Below are 13,799 nucleotides of genomic sequence, written 5' to 3'. Positions count from 1 at the left end.
AAGATAGTAATGACACATAATAGCGCTTGTGAGAATTTAAAAAAAAAAAGAGTGAGTTTGAGATATTTAAAATATAAAAGGAGAAGTACCAAACATTTTTTTCTTTGTAAAAATGTAATGTCATAATTTATTGATTCATTTCTACAATCACTTGGAACAAAATTAGGAAGAAAATAAATATGGCATTTTTATATAAATTAGAATAAATATGTCACATGAAACAAATAAATAAGACAAAAACAGTGTTGACGGGTTCCTCTGACTCCTCCAACATTCCCGGGAATCTTTACTACTTGGAGCATGACATGATGTCCTTCAAAAGACTGTCTAAGTCAAATTTGTAACTGCTGTTCACGGTGCATTGTGTATTATTCTGAAAGATTAAGTGCGACATTGTTAAGTAACACGCAGATCAGCAGCATACAGCACAACACCATTGTCACATCACAAAAATTCTCAAAGTGGACTCATTACCTTGTTATATGTCCGCAGCAAACGAATCAAACTCCGATTTACGGCAGCATCCTCCCTCAGAGCAAGAGCAGCTTTGCAGAAAAACTCCTCGTTTCTATCTGCAAACTGTGTAAACTGAATAAGTAACCAAAACATTGCAATCTTTAATAAATTTGAGATTGAATTATACAGAAATGATGACAGATTTTAAACATACGTTGCAAGGTGGCCTCTCAATGTACGGCTTCGTCACGATATAACGCAGCTCATGTTTCTGAAAAGTGAAGATCGTTAGCATCACAAGTATCAAACAAACTGACAGTTCCCCCCCCCGAACCCACTTGTTTTCTCACCGGTGTGTTTTCATGCATCCTTTTCGCTTCACGATATATCTGTTCTTTCAGAAAGTCGTTATCGTCGATGGTCCCCTTGGGCCCTTCAGTTGAAAAGAGCGGTGCCGCCAAGACCATCGCTGTGGTCATCATGACGACTGCAAGAGTCTGCAGGTGCTTCATAATCATCAAAAAAAAGTTGTGTGCCAAGAGTGCTGGAATGCTATGAGTCAATGAGTATGCTGCACGCTGCATGTCACTTTTATACTGTCTTCACTGCGAGAAACCATGACACCACAAGGAGGAAGACACCAAAAAAGGACTAAAGGTTACAAGTTCTTTCCGCTAGATTCACGACTTTTATCTGATAATCTAAACTGTGTCAGCAAAGGAAATCACAGGAGGAAATACTACCATATATACTGTAGTGCCACATCGGGACCTAATGTTTTCCACCAACTCGCTCTGATGGACTTTCCTGTGGATAACCTCACATCTGAAAATTCTGACTGGGCAAAGTCACTGTGTATGAGTAGGATGACGTGTGGGTGTGCGTGTGTGGGTGTGTGTGTTTGAGGTGATTTTCAAAACGTATAATCATTCATCAAACCTTTGGAGAGGAGAAAACCCTGACTGATGCAAGACATCGGGGTGTGTTCGGAAGGGCTTCTCAGAGGTCACTCATCATGTTTCATCATGCATGAAATAATATCTATTTGACACGTTTCAGTTGTTCGAAAATAACTTTAAAATCTCTTAAATGGAAAAGAAAGAAAGAAATAGTCTTCTGCTAAGTTGACCTGTAAAAAAAAACCAAAAACCTTGGTCACTATAATAGAATGTAATCTCCAATCATTGTAATAAAAATAAAGCAATACACAAATTCTCAGATGCTACACATCTTACATGTAAAAAAAATGAGTTAGAGTGACATTAAAGTACAGTACTGATTGATGATAACTTTTAAATACTGACTTTAACAAAAGGTAAACATCATTACCACAGGTCTATTTTTTACATTCATTGTGTCTTGACTCTTAGGGACTTTTTTTTACACCATCCATCCATCCATTTTCAATACAATTCCTGAGCTTTATTTTATTTATTTTTTTTAATTTAATTTAATATATATATATATATATATATTTTTTTTTTACACCAGTACACAAAAATGAAATACTGGTAGTAATGGTAATGGTAGAAATAATGAAGTAAATTTCTTCTATTTGAGATTGTCCATAGAGTCATAAGAGCCGTGGGTGATCTGGGTGCAACTGCAACGCTGCTTGCCAATCTCCACCAGGTCAGCACGCCAATGAAACTCCCCGGCGTTCCACCGTGTCAGCAGGTGAACAAGCATCACTTGACTTGACGAGCAGGAGGAAAGCACTCTCTCCTCGGCCAAGACCCAGTTAGCCTGGACCTGGCTTGAACCACTAACGTCGGGAGAGCAGCCAGCCAATAGGAAACCTCACAGGATTTAGGCTATATGCGCCATTTTACTGCGTCTACAGCCATCCGGCAAGATGGTCTCTTTCTTTTGTCTGCCCTGACCGGAGTTGTGTGAATATACCGCGGCCATTCCTGCCTCTGTGCCGTCGTAGACACCCGACTCGCACCGCGCGTCGCGGTCAAAACGTCTCTCTCCAAATCGAGAAATGAGGACAGCGAAAAGCCGGTAGGTGCGCTGCTGCTAAGCCGGTTTGTTTGGGGCCATTTTTCTTTGCAATGAGTGCAGTTGCTACCTGGGCTAGCGGCGCGGGAGCTCCGTCGCTGCCAGACTGCTAGCTGGCTAGCCGGCTAGGCTAACGGCGCCGCACTTGTTCTCCGCGAGCCGGCAATATTCAAGTTGGCACGCGCGGCGGCTTCCCCGAGGGAGCCGCCGCACGATGCCAGGTTGTCTGCCGGGTCCGCTGACACCAGTTCACATTTATCCCGGTGTGAATTGTACGTTGAATTGAACGTTGCACCAGTGCTGCTGCTGGCTGGGAGCCGTGGCATTTTCGCGGGTACCGCGCTGCTGCTGCTGCAACTTGGTGCCATGGTTTGGCTAGAAACAAGGAAGGCCTGTGGATGCATCCCCCCCCTCCCCTCTCCGCCACTGCCACCCCCGGATGCATGCTTCGTGCACAGTTCCCTGTGTGCGCTGCCCGCCTGAAATGCCCTTGTCAACGTGGCTTGGCATTTATCGGTGGTCTCAACTTTAGCTTCGCTAATAGCAGCGAGCATAAACATGACTCTCCTGATGGTTCCAGGTCCGGAGCTGTCAAAACACAAGAGAGCGGCGGCGGTGGTTGTGTTTGAGGGGGCCAGGGAAAAAAAAAAAACAAGCACGTAGAGACAAAGCAAATCATTGTGTTGCTTGTTTGATGTGTTTCTTTATTGTAGTGTATTTTTTAACGGTTGATTTAGAATTGTTTCCCCCCCCACCCCCCACTATACCGGCCTGCCGCTGCTGGCGGAGACGAGTGATAGCTCCACGCAGCTTATAGCGATCTAATCAGCACATTGTGATGACGCAAAACAGCAAAATAAACAGCGGCGCCCTGCGTCTCAGGAGCATGGATGTGTGAGTGGCGTTTCGCTCGCATGCTCACCGGAGAGCTTGCTAGTTTTATTTGAAAAATAAAATAAAAATAAAATGCATATACAATATAAATTAATATATATGCTAAAAATGTTTTTTTCTTGCGTTGTGTCGTTTTGCCTGATCCGATTGATTCTGAATACTGGGGTTTATGTTGTTGGTATTGCTTACATGGATGTTATGAAACGGTTGCCGTGAATGGGTGGTTGGGTACATCCAACCAGCCATTCATTTTCTGCAAAAAGGAATTGCAAGTCCGTTTGGGGACCGTTTTTAATTTTGTTTCTTTTTACGTCCCTGGCATGCACTTTGCTTTTGTCTCTTGTGTGCAAAAAAATATATTGTTTTGCTTTGTATTAAAATGTGCAACTTTTGCCTGTGTAATTGAGCCATAGATTCCGAGTTATTAAATTTGTGAATGTGTTTCCAGGTAAAAATGAGTCTGCCGCTTACAACACCAAACCAGGACCAAATGGCACAAACGGGGGAGGAGGTAAGCATGCATGCAGCCTGGCATCAGTTTCACCTGTCCTAGAGCTCAACAACAAATGCATTCACACTGGGTATATTTTCATCTCATCAGCAGCCTGGCAGCTCAACTGAAGCTGTGAAGCCTTCCTCTTCTCGCAACAAGAGGTAAGTAAGCAGTTGCTTTTTTTTCTTGAGCGTCGCTCATGTTGTTTCTTTTGGCTGAGTTCCCTTGTGGCGCACCTCATAACACCCTCAGTGTTTGCGTACTTATTTTAGGAAGTGCACAACTGCAATGAAGCACACTGATGTGGCCAAATCAGAGGAGTCGGCGGAGAGCGACAACGAAGCCGTCACGTCTGACGACCTCTCAGACACAGGCAACAGTTCCAAAGGTAAGAAACATGGAGGTGTTGCTTACTCAAGGATGCAATGTTGGGATGCGTTGCTTCGTCTCGTTATTTAACTTTTTTTTTTTCTTTTTTTTTTTGGACCAGGCACTTTAGTGATGCGGCCAGCCGGCAACGAAAACAAAGGGGCCATGAAGCTGAGAGTGGACTTCAAAAAGAAACCCTCAGGTGATGCACCCTCACTGCGTTTACATGGCACTTGAGAAAACCAAATTATTGCCTTTGTCAGACTCTGACTGGACAACTGAAGTGCATGTAAACGCGTTGGTCCCACTAAAATCGGAATTAGAGAACTCCGATTAAGACACCCAGATGATGCCATCGGAATTTGAATTTCTCTCTCTTGTATTCACCTTAGTCGGAGTTCAACGGGACAATGCACATGCGCCACGGGCTAGCGCAGTGTTTAAAAAAAACATTCAAGGCACACAAGCTTCTTCAACGTGTGGCGCTTTTACGAGTCTGTGTATAACTGAGAACAGCATTCCTTTGCAGAAGCAGTTCGCAACCCTTTTCAGTTAATTTGTGCTCTCCAAAAAGACTCTCTAATGACACGGTGCTCTGTACAACTCGCCAGTTCATACAGAACAATGGCACATCTCACCTGGAGTGGAATTGGCGCTCGTAGTTACTTCTTGACGGCTCTAAACACCTTCACAAGTTTCTCAAGTGATCCGCACGTTACTCGGAAATTGTCTCGCATCATGTATTTGAAACTCTTTAATTACCGTTGTGTGTTCTACTTTTATTTATCAACCCAATAAAAGTAGTCTCAGATACGTTTCAGTGCTTTTACTGAAGCTCCACACCCTCTCCCACCAGTCTGTTCACCAGACCCGTATGCACCAAGAACGAGGGGTCCGGGTCAGTCGCCACGGTGACGGCACAAAGTGTAGAATCAAAGACATGGTTTTGTTGTAGCCCTCCAACAGCACACGCCGTTGTCTGCCTCCAAATCACCATCAGTTTCCTCATCGAAACAGCTGCTGCGCCGCCGTCAGTGGAGCGTCAAAAAGTTCCCAAACATACGTAACATGTTACTGGCTCCCGACTGAAGTCCAGCTCGACATAGGGCTGCAACTAACGGTTATTTTTGTTGTCGACTAATCTATCGATTATTATTTCGATTATTTTCTTTATTTTCACACCTGTGTTATACTGTTGTACTTAAACAAATGTGTCAAAATAACGACACACAAAGCATTTATCTGTGACATAGTTGGTATTTTTTTCCACGTAAAATATCATGCATGTCATTCACAATTTAAAAGTTATATGCAATGTATATCACAGTTAAATACCTTCAACCTATTTCTTACAACTTAGATATCAAATTAATGTGCCCGAACTAACACAGGTGATGAATGACCGAGTGTTACAATTCAGTATAAACGCTAGTATTGACAGGGGCTGCAATTCACTAATTACTGCCGTAAAGAACCATTGTTCACTAAGCAGTTCCTTCCATGATTTCCCCACGTGCAAAAAAACAAACAAAAAAAACGCATGATGTGCTTGCGTCATAGGCTGTTGATTAATTAACAAATAAGAATGTCATTTAAAAAAACAGCTATGAAATATCTATCCTCAATGTTATTTGTGAACTCCTCTGCGATGCGTGACGATACAAGCGACTCCGGGGTGTCGGCGTTTAAGTTGTGGGCGTATCGCTATAGTGCTGCCAAGGAATGCTCGGTTAGCTTCGCAGAGTTTGTTTCGCTGCTTCATTTTCTTTGAAATATTCCTCAACTTTAGAAACTTTGGGTCAGAGTTTTCGAGCCTTTTCAGAGAAGAAGCCGTTCTTCTTCTTCTCTGTTCTTTGCAGGACGTAAACAACGAGCGACACTGCCACCCTCAGCGCTCAGTACTGCACTGCAGGTACAAATGAGCATGTGGCGGCCGGAGTGTGATCCGACAAATTTATGTCTTTACGACTGATTGTTGCAGCCCTAGCTTGATGCAAATTTGCATATGCCATATTTTCTTTTCTTTTCTTTTTTTAAATTTTTTAGGTCACTAACATGTACGGCTTACTTACGGTAGCTGTGGCCCGCGACTTTAAAATTGCCAGTAAAATGTTATGTATGTTTGTGAATTTCTGACCAATCCGCTGACGTTGAATTGAAGACCAGTACGGACATTACACCGGTGTTGTATTGCGCTGCAGTAGTTTTGTTATTGTGTGACGAAACGATTTAACTGGAAATTAACACGCCTTAAAGACTCAGGACACGTTCCCTTCAGTAATTCGATTTTCTCAGCCGCATGTACACGGGGACGAGGAGAGAAGTCCGATTACATAAGAAAACCAAATTTTGAGCTGTGCATGTAAGCGCCGCGAGGCTCACCGATACTGTCACAGCACAGATACGCATTGGCTTGTTTACTGTCAAGGAAGTGGGTGAAAAAGTGCATGCGCCGTCACAATAAATCAGTTTAGCCAGTAATGTACAAAGAAAGGCAGCGGCTGACAGGCTCTTTGGTTTTTTCCGACAGACGACACCCTGCAGAAGAAAGTAAGCTGCACTGCCTGCGGAAAACAGGTCAACCAGTTTCTGCGCAACTCCGTGTTCGAGCATCCTGCTCTCAAAGTGCTCATTTGCAAGGTAGAGGTGTAAAAACGCACGCACTGGACTCATTTCGCATGCCCCCCTGACCTCTGCATCCATTCCCGTCCTCCGTTTGTCGCGTGTAAATGACCGCACGGCCTCTGCTTTCCCCTTTCAGTCCTGCTACAATTATTACACAAGCGACGACATCAACAAAGACGCCGACGGGATGGATGAGCAGTGCAGGTGCACAACATGATACAGTTTCATCAATTAAAGTTTAAATATACCAACCAGGTTGACTATTAAACTTGGATATATGTGTTGCGTCTGTATGTATATGTGTGTCATTGTGCCCGATGTCTTCCTCCGTGCACAGATGGTGCGCTGAAGGTGGGAAGCTGATATGCTGCGACTACTGCAACAACGCCTTCTGCAAGAAGTGCATCCTGCGCAACCTGGGCCGCAAGGAGCTGTCGCTCATCACCGACGAGAACTCCAAGTGGCACTGCTACGTCTGCAGGTCGGATCCCCTCCAGGAGTTGGTCAACAAGTGCCGTAGGATCATGGAGAAGCTGGAACAGGACCAGAAAACCAAGCAGCGTAAAAGCGAGAAGTCGGAGGAGAGCAAACGGCACAAAAGCAAAGCAGTCAAAGAGCACAAAGCGGTGGTGAATGGGAAGGAACACAGCGAAGGCTCAGGGACCATGACGTTCTCGTACAAAAAGCTGCAGGTACCCAAAGAACTCATAAAGAAAGCAAAAAAGCTTGTGGAAACCACAACAGGCCTGAACCACACGTTCATCCAGTTCATCCAGCAGGGGGCCGGCGAGCAGGGCCAAGGGTCCATCAGGTATCGCCACTTGAAAGCCTTCAAGGCGGTCCTCTCTGATTTGCAAAAAGCGCACACTACGCTGGAAGAAGCCTTGGAGCACGAGTTCAAAAACGTGGACGTGCAGAACGGCAACGAAGAGCATGTCGCGGTGGCAAAGAGCGCTGCGGAAAACGACCACGAGGAGGAAGAGGCGGCGGCCCTGGAGGAGGAGGAGGACGATGGGCAGCCGATGGAGCGCGACGAGGACGATGAGGAGGAGGCGGACGAGAATAACGAGCCGGACGTGAACAGCGACTCGGCGTCAAAAGACGCTCCCGACGGCAAAGACAGCCAGTCGGAGACTGAGTCGGCCAAAAAGGCGTCCAAAAGCAAACCGTGTGACGACGGACTTCTGTCGGCCGGAGAGACGCCCTTGGACCAGGACATCATGTCGGTGCCGCCCTCCGTTCCAGAGGAGCTCTTCCAGATGGTGGAGAGCCTGGCCGACTCCGCCATGCTGGCGCAGGCCGACTCCAACACCGCCGCCGCCGCCGCCGCCGGAAAAGACCCGGGGAGTGTCAAGTCAAACGGGGACGCGGAGAGCCCGAAGCCCAAGGTGAAGAACCTCATCGTCAAACTCACCCCCGTGCCGGTCGTGACCACCAGCGGGAAGAAGTCCAGGTCCAAGAACAGAGAGGGAGGCGACGCGCCGAAGAAGCCCAAAGATGAGCAGGACAAGGACAAGGACAAGAACAAGAACAGCAGCCCGCCGCCCACCCGCCGCTCCAGCAGGGTGAAGACGACCCCGCTGAGGAAGCAAGCCGAGAAGAAAGTCCGCAAGGACGAATCCTCCGACTCTGAGCAGGACGGGAAGGCCGAAAAGTCCAGCAACGGCGACGAGGACCAAGTGAAGGCGGAGGATTCCGACTCCGACGAAGTCCCCGCCGTCCTGGTGGAAAAGGCAGCGGAGGGCCACAGCACGGACGACGAGCAGGAGCAGGAAACGGCGAGCTCCAAGAAGCGGCTCTTCAAGGCCAAGAACACGCCGGACGCCGACAAAGAGTCCAAACGCAAGAGGGGGAAGCCAGAGAGCTCGGACTCGGACCTGGAGGGCAAAACGGCAAAATCCTCCAAGAAGAGGAAGCAGAAGAAGAGCGCAGAGGCGTCCAGCTCCGACTCGGACCAGGAGAGGGCGGCCAAGGGCAAGGCGAGCGCGGCGAAGAAGAAGTCGAGCGGCAAGAAGAAGGACGAAGACAAAAACTCCCCGGAGAGCCGCTCGGTCGAGTCCAAGAGGTCCTACAAGAGGAAGAGCAAGCGGCGGAGCTCCAAGCCGTCGTCCAGGCTGCAGTCGTCGTCATCCAGTCAGGAAGAGGAGGAGGAGGAGCAGCAGGAGGACGGCGACTCGGCCGACGACCACGACGTGCAGAAGATCAAGCCCATCGTGGAGGAGAGCGCGATGGAGGGCGGCGGAGCGTTCCGGCAGTCGTCTGGTGGGTTCGCACTGCAGCCTCGTGTTTCGCAGTTCCCACTATGATAAGCATCAGTTGGACCCCGCATATTCAGTCAGTCTGGGTTTTTTTTTTATGTCTGGGAGTTTTTCACAGAACCAGGCCAGCTCACCACTTCAGAGCATTTAGCGAGGCGCACCGTGCACCAGAATTGAAACATTGAAACCAAAAACAAAACAATCTAGCTGAACAAGGCAGACAAAATGTCACTGCAGCTCGGCAACTGCTGAGACGTCGGCATATTGCTGCAAAAGATTTGCTGCAAAAAAATGTCTCAATGTTGAGACATTTAAAACCTCTATTACGGAGAAAATACTTGCAGTACTACTCAGATTTATAGTTGGAGTTGTCTCGCTATTAATGTTAAGCAGCGTCACTGTTTCGTTGTTTGTTCCATTGCCTTGCTTTGCTGTACCAAAACTGAGTGGGAATCACTTTGACTCATCTTAAGTTAAACACCCTTCTGTTGCGTAGGAGACGAGGCGGACGACAAAGACAAAGTTGCTCCGGGTGGTGACGTCGACGACGACGACGACCCTGAAAACAGGTGCGATTCAACGGCGCGTCGTGGAAAAATCTCAGGCTCGGGCTGCTGACGCTGATGAAAAATCAAAACGGCACCTTTAACAAGCCGATTGACCTTTTCACTCATTGCCAAGCTGCCGAAACAAATGTGCGTTTTAACCCTGTAGAATTGCAAAGAAGATGCTCCTGGCCCAAATAAAATCCAACTACTCATCTGGAGGTGATAGCTCGTCGGACGACGAGGAGGACGACGACGACGAGGAGGAGGAGGAGGCAGAGGAGAAGAAGTCCTCCAGGAAGACAAAGAAAGAGGACAAGAGCGACGAAAAAGACGAAGGTGCCGCGCACGCAGCGACGCGTCGTCAACTCGACCTCCTTCGTCGCGCATCTTCCCCTCTGAAACCAACCTTTTCTCCCTTTTTTCTTCCAGACGATGAAGACTCAGAAGGCTCCAGTTCAGACGGCAACGTCAAGAAGCGCGGCAAGCGCCACAAGCTGCTCCGTCACAAACTCTCGCTGAGCGAAGACGAGTCGGGAGAGGAGAAAGCTGCTGGCAAGGAGAAGAAGAAGGGAGGGAAGAAGTCCAGAAAAAAAGGTTGTTCCCTGTGCTTGGTCCCCACCGCCCTCCCCCGATGTGAATCGTACCAACCTAATCCCCCATTTTTTTTGTGTGTGTGTGTCTTCCTCTTGCATTACTGTCAGTCGGCAGCGACGACTCCGAAGATTCTGACTTTAAGAAGGAAGGATCCGAAAGTGAAGAGTCGGAAATCTCCGAAGCGCTCAGTGAGTCTGAGGGAGACGGGAAACGGCGGAAGACGAGGTGAGGAAGCTCTCCTCCGGCAAAGGAGCATCACTGATGCTGAGATTTATCGCGGCCGGATTTGGTTGCATCTCCTGCGCCCGTTTGAATTTCTTTCTTTTTTTTTAAATGTGTATTTTTCTGTGTTGCAGAGCTACGCAGAAGAAGGATGATGAGAAACAGAGAAGTTACAAGCAGAAGAAGAAGCGCCGCAGAATCAAAGTCCAGGAGTCGTCCTCCAGCAATGAGAAGGTGTTTAAAATGCAGAGCACTCGCTCCCAGTCTGAAAGTGTCCAGGAGTTTGCATCCCCCATGATAGCTTTTTCCAGGTGGAGGAGATGGAACCCACATTGCGTTTACTTCTCAAGTCATGCATGACACCTCAAAATGTTATTTGAACTCCCCCCCCCCCCCCCCCCTGCGGCATGTTGTGAGGATTATTGCAGCCACAATTAATCGTTGGAAGTGAATCCCCCCCCTTTTCCCCCAATGCCCCGAGGGGCCCCGAGATCAGAGAGCTCGACTTAAAGTGTTCATTTCCGCAGAGCGGAGAGGATGAAGATGGAGAGGACCGCAAAGGGCGCAAAAAGATCCGCAAAATCATGAAGGATGACAAGCTGCGGATGGAGACCAGGGACGCCCTGAAAGAGGAGGAGGACAGGAGGAAGCGCATCGCAGACAGAGAAGCACTCAGGGAGAAACTCAGAGAGGTAAAAGGCTCGGACCGGTTGAGTCTTCAACACTCGGGTCTGGGCAGAATGGCACCGGGTCAACTGCGAACTAGCTTAAAGCACTCATGTAGGACGACGCCACTGGGGAGATTTCAAAGGAAGATATAATTTCATTTACCAGTTTTCTGTCAGACACTGATAAGATAAAAATGCATTTTGACATTGCCATGTCAATTACGTGCCTTATTATAGCACCAACCTCCCCTGCCAGTTGAAATAATTTAATAATTAATAAAAAAAAAAAATTTTTTTAATCTAATTAAAACAAGAAGTCAGCTATTATTATACATTAGCATATATATTTTTCTTTCACCTCCCTTTAGGTATGAGAAATGATAAATTCTAAAATCCTGTTGCACTTGAATGCAATCCCCAGTCTGCCACACTTGTAGAATAACAGACATTTTAAAATATCTTGTCCTATTTCAAGTCTCCCTGATGGTTGGTTTTAGCTTAGAATAGTGCGTATTTTAATGACTGAACTCAGAAGCCTTCAAAGGGAAATGTGCCCAGGTGTTTTTTTGTTCCAGGGGATTTCATGATTGTCATTATATGCTTTGCATAGTTTCTATTTTATGCAAGTTCTTTGGGTTTCTGTGTTTTAAAATTGGTTGTACATTTTTTCTTTCTGACCCAATTCTCTGTTCTGTTCTGTTCTTCAGGTGATCGTGGTGAAGGAGAACTCTCAGGTGACTTGTCCCATCACCACCAAGCTTGTCCTGGATGAGGATGAAGAGACCAAGGAGCCGATTGTGCAGGTGCACGAGAACCTGGTCACGAAGCTCAAACCTCACCAGGTCGATGGTACGAAGCGAGTCAAACGCGCTGAATGACAATGAGCAGCTGTGTGTGTGAGAACCAAAATTTGGGCGCCTCAGCTCTGGACCGTTGGAATGTGGAATGTTGACACTGGTGTGTTTGTTCTCTGTGTCTGCAGGGGTGCAGTTTATGTGGGACTGCTGCTGTGAATCTATGAGGAAGATCAAAAAGTCCTCCGGCTCAGGCTGCATCCTCGCCCACTGTATGGGACTGGGGAAAACTCTGCAAGTAGGTAGACAGAATGATAATGAAGCCATGTGAGGAAAAGTCAGTTTGTTAGCCATAATAAATTGGACTTCAGTGGGTTTTTTTCAGCCAACATGTTGCAAATCTTTTAAACACTTGTCAGACTGGTAATAAGAGCTTAATGCAACGTGTTTTCAGTGCAAAGAAAATCTTAATCCTCTTCAAACGTGATGCGTTAACCAGCCGTTTGCAGACCTGCTCGAATCTGTGAATGCAGTTTTGCCTTTTCCCACTAGGTGGTGACCTTCCTTCACACGTTGCTGCTGTGTGACAAGCTGGACTTCAGCACTGCGCTGGTGGTTTGTCCCCTGAACACCGTCCTGAACTGGCTCAATGAGTTTGAGAAGTGGCAACACGGAATGAAGGACGAGGAGTGTTTAGAGGTTTGGAGCTTTTATTACAAACATTCCCTTTAGTTGCAATGATGGATACATTTCTCACACTCCTAGTTAGTTCCTAGTGCGTGATGGTCCTGCCTTGTTTCCACCAGGTGACTGAACTGGCCACGGTGAAGAGGCCCCAGGAGCGAGCTTTCGCGCTGCAGCAGTGGCAGGAGATGGGTGGAATCATGATCATAGGTTATGAGATGTACCGGAACCTGACGCAAGGCAGGAACACCAAGAGCAAGAAGCTGAAGGAGACCTTCCAGAAGACACTGGTGGATCCAGGTACGGCACAGGTTGCTGCAGGACTGTAGTAAGATGTGGAACCGGTGCTACGATGTCAAAATAGAGTCAATTATAGGTTAGAAAGCATAGCTGTTGCAAGTTTTTCTGGTTTCTTTTGTTGTAACTATGGTGCTCCTGAAGCACATGCTATTCATGTAGCCTCCTAGCCTTGCTGTGCTACTACAATAGTGGAACATTTATAACTGGCATTTTTTTTGGCTGTCTGGATTTATGTGTTGTGTGTGAATTATTCTTAGCAGTTATTTTTGCTTTGAAAACCTAGAGGCAGGCTCTGATGTAGGACTTCTAATGCTAATACCGTTGAAACATGTACCCCTATGTAATCAAGCCAAATATATGAACTATTAAGATTGGTCTAAACAACTTGGAACAGCCATGTAGGAGCGTTCAACAGCAGCTGTTAATTGCCATTTGTACAAGTTAAAAACAAGTTAAAACATGTGCATTGAAACTCTTGTACGTTTCCCTGAGTCAGTGTAGGAGTACAGTTAGTCTAATAAAAACACATAGCAAAAGTGCCTGCAAAGGTGCAGACAGAGCATAATACTGCACTCCTTATTACATTATGCTTATTTACATTACATAAATTACTAAAAGAAAAACAAAAAGGGCAAAAATGATTGTGACAAAAGTCAATAATTGATTAAAAGCTTTGACTTGCTCCGTTCTACTCGCTCCAGGTCCAGACTTGGTGATCTGCGACGAAGGCCACATCTTGAAAAACGAGGCGTCCGCCGTCTCAAAAGCCATGAACTCCATCAGGACGCGGAGGAGGGTGGTGCTGACCGGGACGCCCCTGCAAAACAACCTGATTGAATGTGAGTCGGCCCAGTTGAACTCGGCAGGTCTCCGTCGTCTCACTCTCACCT

The 13,799-nt window shown here is 46.8% G+C and overlaps 1 protein-coding gene and 1 long non-coding RNA gene across 3 annotated transcripts in view; one reads left to right on the top strand and one right to left on the bottom strand.

Moving 5' to 3' along the window:
- Positions 1-102: 102 nt before the first annotated feature.
- On the bottom strand, positions 103-1,154 carry LOC142892781 (uncharacterized). The gene is made up of 4 exons (XR_012927489.1): positions 807-1,154; positions 671-727; positions 475-579; positions 103-373 (listed from the first exon to the last, which is right to left on the bottom strand). It is a non-coding gene; the product is annotated as an uncharacterized LOC142892781 (long non-coding RNA).
- Positions 1,155-2,135: 981 nt separating this feature from the next.
- Positions 2,136-13,799, top strand: part of atrx (ATRX chromatin remodeler) — a 36,613-nt gene continuing 24,949 nt past the window's right edge. Inside the window, exons 1-19 of one of the 2 annotated variants that reach the window (XM_076032861.1) lie at positions 2,136-2,463; positions 3,803-3,865; positions 3,959-4,008; positions 4,120-4,235; positions 4,338-4,418; positions 6,747-6,856; positions 6,978-7,045; positions 7,179-9,103; positions 9,596-9,668; positions 9,814-9,983; positions 10,077-10,241; positions 10,349-10,466; positions 10,598-10,697; positions 10,991-11,155; positions 11,839-11,980; positions 12,114-12,223; positions 12,478-12,624; positions 12,732-12,909; positions 13,611-13,748. In XM_076032861.1, the coding sequence (XP_075888976.1) occupies positions 3,809-3,865; positions 3,959-4,008; positions 4,120-4,235; positions 4,338-4,418; positions 6,747-6,856; positions 6,978-7,045; positions 7,179-9,103; positions 9,596-9,668; positions 9,814-9,983; positions 10,077-10,241; positions 10,349-10,466; positions 10,598-10,697; positions 10,991-11,155; positions 11,839-11,980; positions 12,114-12,223; positions 12,478-12,624; positions 12,732-12,909; positions 13,611-13,748 (3,913 nt within the window). In that variant the 5' untranslated portion in view covers positions 2,136-2,463; positions 3,803-3,808. Of the gene's footprint in view, positions 2,464-3,802; positions 3,866-3,955; positions 4,009-4,119; positions 4,236-4,337; positions 4,419-6,746; positions 6,857-6,977; positions 7,046-7,178; positions 9,104-9,595; positions 9,669-9,813; positions 9,984-10,076; positions 10,242-10,348; positions 10,467-10,597; positions 10,698-10,990; positions 11,156-11,838; positions 11,981-12,113; positions 12,224-12,477; positions 12,625-12,731; positions 12,910-13,610; positions 13,749-13,799 lie in introns of both variants that reach the window. The other variant, XM_076032860.1, reaches the window with a different exon arrangement.

This window comes from Nelusetta ayraudi, unplaced genomic scaffold, assembly GCF_046127955.1.
Source record: "Nelusetta ayraudi isolate G7.1 ecotype Tasmania unplaced genomic scaffold, CSIRO-AGI_Nayr_v1 ptg000039l, whole genome shotgun sequence".
Classification (NCBI taxonomy): domain Eukaryota; kingdom Metazoa; phylum Chordata; class Actinopteri; order Tetraodontiformes; family Monacanthidae; genus Nelusetta; species Nelusetta ayraudi.
This window is presented reverse-complemented; position numbering and strand designations above follow the sequence as displayed.